Source organism: Octopus bimaculoides, chromosome 3, assembly GCF_046866305.1.
Source record: "Octopus bimaculoides isolate indiv1 chromosome 3, ASM4686630v1, whole genome shotgun sequence".
In the NCBI taxonomy this organism is placed as follows: domain Eukaryota; kingdom Metazoa; phylum Mollusca; class Cephalopoda; order Octopoda; family Octopodidae; genus Octopus; species Octopus bimaculoides.
Window position 1 is genome coordinate 29,466,836 of NC_142930.1, and position 11,417 is coordinate 29,478,252.

Sequence of the window (11,417 nt, forward strand, 5' to 3'; positions counted from 1 at the left end):
ATACAGTTACAAACTATTCTTAAATACAAAAAATGTATATAGGTCAATTCTTAGCAATAACAATTCAAAACCATCTTGGAAATTTCGCTTTTCCTTTTATTTACCACCGTTGCGTTTACGTCTGTTTTATAGCAAACGATCATGCTTAATATGTAGTAGAAATTATAGATGTAAATACTACCTAGAATATCTATTTGCCCCAACATAGAAAATATTTCAAGCATATGGTGCGAAAATTCATATTATGCATTAAGTTCTCTCTCCATCCTTTGTCATAAATTACTTAGTGCTTTAAGTATGAACCTGCACATGCTGTTTTGCACACATCTGTACTTACTTCAGATATCCAGCATATAATTATACTAACGTTTTCTGGCTTCAAATTATTAAGATCTAACGACAAATTTACGGATGTTTCAGCGTGTTGTACGTTGATCACAAGTAAATACATGGAAATAATGTTTCATTCTATGTTATGCAAATATACACATCAATTACAAGTAAAATACGTAACATTAAAAGCTTTAGGCAAATTACGTTACGTATATCAATACTATGTTATTTCCCTATATCTACTTAATATTTAATATTGTGGAAATCAACACTACTTTTGCGACGGATTAAAAATGGTGTAAATTAATAAAGCGCAAATAATTTATTAAATCAAATTTGAAAATATATCCTTCAGGAATATAACACACCGTGTCATTAAACACGAATGCAAAGCTAAACTATCGCAGATTACCGAAAAATAAGTATGTACATTACGACTGGTACTATACTTCCTTCCGTATTTTTTACACAAAATACCAAAACATGCCTTGATCTGGTTGGACCATATTTCAGCAGTAATTATCTGGTCATAAGCTGTTGATATATCATAATAACTGTTCAAACGATTATTTGCTGTGTAAACCGAGGATATACGTGATTGACGCTCATAAAACATTTTCTTTTGAGTCGGTAACACAAGCGAATCGAAACAGTACAATCCAGGAATTGATGGGTTTTATATTTGTGGAGAACTTAATTCTGTTCTACATGCTCTTATCATGGACAATACTTTTATGAAATCCCATTATACTACTCTCTCCATTTACCTCATTCTGTCTGTCTCAGTCATAAAGTGATTACGTATGAAAATAGTTGCCCACAGAGCATCTAATCTGTTTACTTTGTGGTCCAATGAATCTGTTTTCAAATAAAACAGCAAAGCCAATCGGAAGCTATATATTAATTTTACATGACCATTCTTTAAGCCAAATTTAACTTCTAATGGAAGAACCATTATCTTCAAAGGTTGTAAAGAAAACACTACAAATCCCTTGAGTCGGACACTGACAATAAAATTTCGCTAGCCGGTCTCCAAAGCAATTCAATAAATTGCTGGGATGTAAACATTGATTATTCTTCTGTAAAAATAGTAGTACTCTGTTTCATCAACAATGCAAGTAGATAGTAGAAGAGCGGTGTACCAGAACAGAGCTTGGCAACATCTGTAAAACTATTTACAAGTCAGAGAAAAGTTTTAACATGTAACCTATTACAGAAAAAAAGAAATAAGATAAGCGAGAAAATCTCAAATATTGTTGCATATTCATGTGCTGTAAATAATTAGTTTCGTCAGTATTTCCAGAAAAATATTATACTGAATATGCTGTTCTGGATTTAATTGAATTTTTAGTATTTAAAATTTTGCTATTATTTGATAGTGTATTTTTAAAATTAGTTTCGTAAAAGACAAATCAATAATCAGTATTTAAAACCACAAAACTAATAATTATTTCATTATTTTAGTTGTTCACAAGGAAATGTTTCACGGCCCGTAGCTATTTAAACTTCGGTAACCTGCTGCCATTAAAATAGGTTGCGAGCAGTATGAGCAGTTTACTAATGTTGCTGTCTGCTTTATGGTGTTGGAACTAAAAGCCAGTCCCAGTTATATTGAAGTGCTGGCAAAGAAGTTAAGCGGAATTTCAGTAGATGTTTTATAGAGAAATATTAGGTTTAGATGAGAGTATTACGTATTAGGCATTTTCAAGAAATAAATATATTTGCCTATTTATAATTTATTCATGTTACCTAAACAAGTTTAATCTTAATTTATTTAGTGACTGTATTAATATTATTTACAAGAATGACAAGTAGCACATTAAATTTTAATTATCATAATTGTTGATACTATTATTATTGAAATATATAAAAGAACTTTTATTATCATTATTATCAAGGCGACCAGCAGGGAAAATGATTATCGTGCCGGAAAAAAGTCATGGCAACATTTCCTCCGACTCTTCCTTGGTTCCTATGTCGCCAATGTCGACTTTGCATTTCGTCCCTTTGGAGGTCAAGGGAATAGTAGCGTTTGAGCGCTGGGGTCGGCTAACTACTGGCTGTAAAATTTCAGGTTATTACTATTACTACCATATGTGGTACAAATTTCATTATCATCTGTATTCAACAGTTTCATGCAGGCTCTTAGTATGTGACTAGGTGATTTACAAATTTAAATATCTCTGCATTTACATTGCGACGTCAACAAACATCAACGTCAGGCTTCGGTTAAGTGAGAATGTATTTTGTTGTATTTTAAATAGGCATTGATTATTTAGAGTATTATCGATTTTACAGTTCTATATTTAAGAGATGAGGAATTATGTACATTATTTACATTATTTACATTTAACTGATATTTGTCCCCATCTTGTTTGTTGTTAACACAACGTTTCGGCTGATATAACTTCCAGCTTCATGAGGTGTCTTGGGGAAATTTCGAACCTGGGTTCTCATTCCTAAGGTATTTTTCGATGCTGTTGCTGTTGTTGTTGTTGTTGCTGTTGTTGTTGTTGTTGTTGTTGTTGTTGTTGTTGTTGTTGTTGTTGTTGTTGTTGTTGTTGTTGCTGCTGTTGTTGTTGTTGTTATTGTTGTTGTTATTATTATTATTATTATTATTATTATTATTATTATTATTATTATTATTATTATTATTATTATCATTATTATTATTATTCGGGTCACTGCTTGGAATTGAACTAGGAATCTTGGGGTTAGTAGCCTGCGCTCTTAACCACTACGCCATATGCCCGTAGGCATATTCCAGGCAGTGGCTCTCATGGCTTCTGATCTTTATTGATTGGAAGTGTTATCATTTACATTGTTTTGTCTTGGTATAAAAGATGGGCTACAGCAAATATTCTGCTTAATACCACATATTTGCTCGTTAGTTGTTTGACCTTAACCAGTTGAGGATTTCCCTTAGTGGCTGACGATATGTGCATCTCTGATCACGAGCAGAAGTAGTGGGGGAGTATCATAGCCATGTGTTGCGAGGAATTCTTTGGGTTTGAATAATTCGCATTTGGAAACATGACTATTTTGCTCAACATCCTTAAACAAACCTTATGCAGGGACCTTTTGAGCGGGATGGGCTATCCGACCTGAAGAAGATTCTAACTGTCCCCCACCTGCGAGGTCATGCGCTGTTTATCTTGATATGAGATCACCATGTCGCGCACATATGATTGTGATGCATGTGCCTGGTGTACCCTTATCAGACGGGTAGTCATGATGGGTGTACTGGGCTTCGTATATTTTACCCCGATGTCACTTTGATGGCATGCCCTGCTCTCACCATTCAAACTGACAGAAAGATAGATGCAAATAGGCCAGACATCATAATGAAAGCCCTGAGACAAAAATCATGCCTCCTCATTGATATGACTGTCCCAATCGATATAAACGTATCTGTCAAGACCTACCAAAAACTGAGCAAATATAAAGATCTTGAAATAGAAATTAGCAAAATGTGGAATCTGAAGACTAAAACAATACCTATTGTCATAGGTGCCCTGGGAATGACAGCGAAACGGGCTGATTACTACCTAGCTCAGATACCAGGAAACCCCCAAAATGGCTGCAGTTCAAAAGATAGTGCTCATGGGAACTGCCCATATCCTACGTAAAATACTGTCTATGTGATCTCAAATTTTAAAACAAACAATTTTCTTATGGTTTTTTTAAACATTCTCTAGAACAACACTCTGTACAAATCGAAATATGGTACCCTAGGCATGACACCTACATGAACTTCTAACTTGTCTCTTGAGGTCTCTGGGTGAAACGTGGATCCAACTTGTACAAATGCAAATTAAAAGTCAAACATAAAATAATAATAACATGGTAAAATACCTTAGGAATGAGAACCCAGGTTCGAAATTTCCCCCAAACACCTGTTGAAGTCTGGAGGGTTTATAAGCTGAAACGTTCTGTTAACAACATACAAGATGAGGAGAAATAACCGTCAAGTGTAAATAATTTAAAGAATATAAATAATGTATTATCAATTTTATACCCAACAATCTACTAAATATACATTACACTTGATTAAATATATGGCGATGATGTAGTCGATGAGAATATTGGTGTACAAAAACATTCCATTAATGGTTTGATACTTATATCTGAACAATTTTTTGAAATTGATTATTAGTGAAGTCTTATGTTTGCCATCCGAACGTTGCCATGCTTAACTTCCGTGGAATTTTTTTAGTTTTTCATGCACGTCTGCAACTATTTTTTCACATTGGCTGTTACTTAGTTTTATTGTTTTTATCTCTATTATTATTCATAGCTTGAGAAAGAAATACATCAGTTGTCCTTTCTTTTGGAAGAAGAATTAGATGTATCTTGTCAATTATGCATAGATATGTCCATGATTGACAACAATTTTCTAAATGCTGAAAATGCCCAAGATGAACAAGACGCGACAAATGTATTAAGGGGATCTGGGTTAAGAAAAATGCTGCAGGTTAAGAAGAATGCTCTAAGTAAACAAATGCTGTGTAAGAACATCAACACCAATCGAAAGAAACTTGCTAATAGTCTAATAGGAATTATCGAGTACAACTGCAGTAGTGCCTGTTGCAAATTGGATTGTAGACCCATTCCTTATATAACGGCAATGTGTCTTTTTATCAAGAGTTATTTCGATGTGATTCCTTAGCTTTCAGCTCAGTGCTGTACTATATTACAGTACTTTTGCAAAGCTGTGTTTTTGATATCGTATTATCATACTATTATCATATTATTACAATCTATGTATTACATTCTAATAAATCACTGCTTGTATAACCTGTTTATCCCGTGTATTTTCCTCGTTCTGAAGAAGCATGCATTTGACTGATATACAGTTTGGTCCTACGATAACTGCTATGACACGTATTGAATAAATTTATTGCCAACCTAAGGCTGTTCAACTAGCTTAATTTTCAATTTATTTTGCAGAAATTAAAACTTATGACAACAGTGATTAGTATTTATATCTATTGGTGTATTTGCTATTGTGTTTAGATTTGAATATTAGTCTCCCGCTTCTGTACGACATGTTATTGTCATTCTGCATTTCAATGGATGTATCTTATCAGTTTTTTCCACGCTTACGTATTTCTATACGGGCTTCTGTTTAAATTGCTTAATTTAAGCTGCTGGATGGAATTTAATTTTCTCAATATTAATTAATTTGCTTCTTTTTTGGAACAATTGTCTAACACGTTATTGCTTTCGTATCGCATCTGAGTTCATGGACAATGTTTAGTAGATCCTCGTGAATGTGTTGTTCACCGTAAAAGCCTTTCCATAATCCGTATAAAGAAGCTGGTTTGTAATGTATTTGAAAGAAATATTACTATTGATGGTTTCATTCTCGCGATTATTAATGGATCCAGTGCAAAGCAGACGTCTTTAGGAGATAAGGAGTCTTTTCTTTCTATAAGATTTGCATGTTCTTTTTCCTTTTACACTTATTGTCATTATTTCATGTACATACGACAGATTAAACTGTTGGAAAAGATAAATTCCTAACGTTCGGCTACAACAAGTAACCTTAGATGCCAAGAACTTTCCTAACTGACCCTAATAACACAGTTTTTTGAAGCTGAACAAAACTAGTTTTTATACTTATTTCCTAAAATCTGTGTATTATCATTATTATTATTATTATTATTATTATTATTATTATTATTATTATTATTATTATTATTATTATTATTATTATTGTTGTTGTTGTTGTTGCTATTGTTGTTGCTGCTGTTGTTGTTATCATCATCATCATCATCATCATCCCCGTCATCACTCAGGGTGTGCACGAATCTTTTATATTCAAAATTAGTGTCCTTGATACAGAGTCACAATCATTTTCCTTAGATATCGAGGACCTTTCTTACAAACCTGGCTGTTCCCCAAAGAGCACATTCCTGAATGAATGCAACAAACGCAATTGCACCGTTCTCTATTGTTTTAAGGATATTCGTCCATAATGATTAGCTTTGAACAGACATTGTGAGTCCAACAATCATCTGCCGCGACGTCCTGTGTTTCTGTGATGTTGACTGTGTAGTTATTTTCTCCAGATATTTCTTTCCTTTCTTGTATTCCACTACTGCCTTCACGGCTTTTTTCTCCTCTCTTCTAGCAGTAGAAATCAATTAACCTGAATCGCTTCTTACATTAACCTATATCACGTTTTGCTGTATCTACACCATCTTTTGGTGTCAGTTGTCTCTTTGCTCCTTCCGTGGTAGGTATACCCTATCGACACTGTCCGTGGGGTGTAGCGACTGTATATGGAGATTGTCTTTCTGGTTTTACAGTCTATACTTCTTAGTTCTTCCTTAGTTCAGTTCAGGAAAACATCAGTATATTGTATTAGAGAGATCGACCAAGTGGTTATTACAGAGATACTTTCCCTTTCATTCAACTTTGAGATTAACACCCCCTTTTCACGTTCCTCGGACATTTATTTCTCACATTCTCTTTCATTTCTTGACAGAGAAGTCTATATGCTTCCAGTACCCCTTGTACTTGTAATTCCCACCTTCATTCGTTGCTCGGATTGATGACTCATCTGAAATTTTAATCTCTACTGATTTGAATATTTTCCTTCTTCATATACAAGTACTGCATATTTATCTATTTCAAACTTTGTGTTGTCTGATTATCACTATTCACCGATACTCTTTTGCATAGGTTGTTTGATGAGACAAGTATTTCTTTTGATTGGAAAGAGAGGTGTGAGCCAAGCAAATTTTTATGTTTATTACTTAATTTCGCTTCATTATACCTAGTGCTCAAATAATTATTGATGATATTTTCAATTTCATACTGCCTCCTTACATCGCACTTTCTCGAATTTCAGAGCGATATATATTTTTTAATGGATCGAGATGTGCCTCGGTGTACAAGAGTTTTGTTGGATTTATTCTTCAGGAATTACATGCCTTTGCTGATTCTGGGTAGTCTGTTGTGGTCGATTGCTTTTGAGAAATTGTTTGCTTTCATTCTGTATGTGTGTGCATGTGTGTGTGTGTGTGTGTGTGTGTGTGTGTGTGTGTGTGTGTGTGTGTGTGTGTGTGTGTGTGTGTGTGTTTCTGACTGTCAGTATTCACTCATCTTTCTTGCTTGGCCATATTTAAAAATGTCAAATGAGGAATTCGCCAGACCTTTTGTTATGAACACTTTCCGAAGTTACAAATCACCTGTTCGAATTGTCAATCTTCGTCCTTTTATGGTCAGACAACAATATTTTTCAGTTCAAATGATACACTAATGTTCATGTCGAAATTCTTGAAAATTGTGGCATGACTGAATATTTGGTATCACTTAAAAAAGGTGGCTAAGTCTGTTAATGCCCTTCCACATGCAGTATCGGAATTTAACATGTTTCTTAGCCAGCTTATTTCTAGCATGCACAGGATAAAAGGAAAACCGGAGCTTCTATTTCAGTGAAATTCTGACATAGATACCTGCTATATTTCGATCAAAATTTACGAAGTATCGTGAAAATGATGCACTTACAGCATATGATTAACAGAGTCTTATGGAATATAATTAAGTGCCTTCCAGTAATCCATTCAGGCAGATAACATCTTCCTCTTGTACGAGATGGTACATTAAAATACATTGTACATTTTGTGGGAGTTCAATCATTTTCATCAATTGTATTTTGGAAAGCATTTTATATTTTATCGGTAGGCAAGTAAATGGAAATAATAGTTTGAGTAAACTGGTGTTTTTTTCTTCAGAATCATTATTGTCTTGCCGATGAGGAAGCGTCTCGGTATTTGGTATTTGCACCCTGCAGAAGATTTAAGGAAGTACGGCTATAGGCTAGCACTGGCATATATCAAAGAGTAGGCTCTACATGTTATGAATGTTACCATTATCAACAATTTTCCATTTCCTGAAAATCAAAGCAGACCTGAAGTCGAGGCTTCTACAATTTCTACAACTATATCCAGTTATAATTTCGTTTAGTCATTGGTTTTCTAAATGTTTCTAATGTTTCTTTAATGGACATCAGTTTCTAAGTTGTTAACGGATATCTTTACAACAGATTTGTACTTTTCAGATTATTTTCAAGTATGTACTTTGAGCGTACCATTTCCCTGCATACTAAACGTTCTTATATCTATTATTTAAAGGAGATGTTTGGTTGTGTTTAAACCATTCCAAATTTTTTTTTGCTGCCTTGTTTGTGCATTGCTTTACATCATTTTTAATCAGATGGTACTTAAATTTTTTGTTTGCAACTTTGTATTGTGTCGTAGTGTTATTTTACGTTTTCTTTTGTTACGTAGAATACTTCTTCTGTACTGTATTATACTCTTCTAGTTATTGTACACTGGTAACTTCTATCTTTTATAACGGTACATTATTTATTTAAACTCGAATATTCTATTGTCATGACTATCCCAATTTACACAAAATTGTTTAACTGAGTAATAAAAATGGATATCGTAATGTGATTTATCATTGGTCTTTAAGATAATGTCTCTTAAACGTATGCCTACAGGTCGTAGAGTCACTTAAGAGTGTTCTAAGAAATTTAGCCACCTGTTAATGCATGTATCATAGGATTCTTTTTCTTCAGCTGCTTTGGAATATTGCCATATTACAGCAGCTGAGTCGAAGCTAGATTTGATATCACTAAATAAATACAATTATCAGAAACGGTAGTGTCTACACTATTATCATAGTTATTGTTATTGTAATACATTAACGTAACATTATTATCACTTATTGCTATTTTTAACATTACGATCATGAATTCCAATACCTGTAACATTCCAAACAATCTGCAACGATCCCTCTTAAAACCTCAATTTATAACATCATTAACCCAAATCAGCTATTCTTGCATATTTTAGTGTTAATCTTGCGGTAGAATATTTTTATTAGCTAACCCTCATTCAGTGAATTGTGCCTATGTCTGTTTTTGTGTGTCCAATGAAATGTATGGCTGTAAGTTGAAGCATTTATTACAGCCTAGATACAGCTTCTTTAGAAATACACATTTATTTCTCTCAACTGGCATAACTTGTTTTCTTTTTTGTCCTCGGTGGATACAGATATCACTGTGTTTTTACTTGAAATAGTGCATCTTCAGACGCAAAACGACTATTCGTAACTGTCCGCGTTCTGTTTACGGTTGTATATTCCTTGGTAAAGGATTAAAGTAAGGAAAATTGTTAGGTATATTTTTTTATATTTAAAGTCCGAACTTCAATAAATGCCTCCGGCTACTGGCCAAATGTTTGAGTCAGTATGATCGAAAACGCATATCCGCCATATTCGAGACTTTTTGCCTCAGTATGATAGTCGTAGTCGCCATCGTCGTCGTCGTCCTCGTAATCATCATCATCTTTTTCATCGTCACCATTATTATTATTATTATTATTATTATTATTATTATTATTATTATTATTATTATTATTATTATTATTATTATTCAGTAGTTTTATTTTTATAACGTGCTTTCACTTCACTACCGAGCGCAGCTCTGTGCGCCTTGGGTATGTGCTGTGGTTTGCTGTGGTGCTCTTATGTTTACTGTATTGAAAGTGTTTTGCGTAGAATGTGTGCAGTACCCAGTAGTGCAATTTTCTGTATGTTATATATATTTGTAAGTCCTGGTGTTTTTGTTATGTATTTGTCTGAATATTTTTTTATTATACCTAAGGCACCTACTATGATAGGAATTGTTTCTGTTTTTAGATTCCACATTCGAGTTATCTCTATTTCCAGGTCTTTGTATTTTGAAAGTTTTTCCATTTCTTTTAGAGAAACGTTGTCTTCTGCTGGTATTGATACATCAATTAGAAAGCATTTTTTTTCTTCATGATCTTTGACAACTATATCTGGTCTATTTGCCTTAATTTCTCTATCTGTGTGTATTGGCATATCCCAGAGTATGGTTGCTTTCTCGTTTTCTGTGACCTCTTCTGGCGTGTGTTTATAACATCTTTTGTCTGTTGTTATTCCATAGTGTTGGCATAGCTTCCAGTGTATATAGGTCCCAGCTCTGTCGTGTCTGTGAATATATTCCTTCTTAGCCAGGACTGGGCAGCCAGAGATAATATGATTTATTGTTTCTTGTCCATCTCCATATATTCTACAGTTACTTGTTATATTTCTTTTCATTATGTGTTTTTGGTAATTTCTGGTGGTGAGGCTCTGGTCTTGTGCAGCAATTAAAAATCCTTCAGTCTCTGCTTTGAGTCCTGAGCTTCTCAGCCATTGCTGGGATTTTTCTCTGTCTATTTCTCTGTCTATTTCTTTCCAGTATTTACCATGTAGGGGCTTTTCTTGCCATTGTTTTATCATGGTCCGTTGCTGTTCTAGTTTTAGTTTGGATTTCATTTGTTTTATAGCTTTTGTTGTTGTTTCTTCTTCTTCTTCTTCTTCTTCTTCTTCTTCTTCTTCTTCTTCTTCTTCTTCTTCTTCTTCTTCTCCTTCTTCTTCTTCTTCTTCATCTTCTTCTTCTTCTTCTTCTTCTTCTCCTTCTTCTTCTTCTTCTTCTTCTTCTTCTTCTTCTTCGTATGTGTTAGGTAGATTGATTTCTTGTTTGTATTTGTCAGCTTCCTTAAATACTGAAAACAGTTTTTTGTTTTGCTCGTGTTTTGTGGCTATTTGTTATTATTATTATTATTATTATTATTATTATTATTATTATTATTATTATTATTATTATTATTATTATTATTATCATCATCATCATCATCATCATTATTATTATTATAAATTTAACTGTCATCTTTCCTCCTCATTTTATTTTGCAGCCAAACCTTCAACATTGACGCAGCTACCATTAACTACAACATCTCCCATCCGTCCACCTTGTGCAATTGTAAAATCAGAATGGTCAGCTTGTTCTGCCAGTTGCGGTGTCGGTATGTCAGTTCGCATGAACAACGACAATCTAGAATGTGAAGATGTACAACAAACCAGGATTTGTTTCTTGCGGCCTTGCGGAGAAGTTGTTAAATCGGAGGTAAGACCTAATCAAAATTATTTTGATTATCAAATGGAACGGTCAGAAAACTTGTTTTACAATAGGAATGATGTAATAAGATGTAATAAAA

General features: G+C 33.7%; 1 protein-coding gene across 1 annotated transcript in view; it reads left to right on the forward strand.

Annotated features, from left to right (window-relative positions):
* Positions 1-11,417, forward strand: part of LOC106874782 (CCN family member 1) — a 383,540-nt gene that overhangs the window by 351,172 nt on the left and 20,951 nt on the right. The window contains exon 6 of the mRNA XM_089348348.1: positions 11,115-11,326. Within this exon, the coding sequence (XP_089204474.1) occupies positions 11,115-11,326 (212 nt within the window). The remainder of the gene's footprint in view (positions 1-11,114; positions 11,327-11,417) is intronic.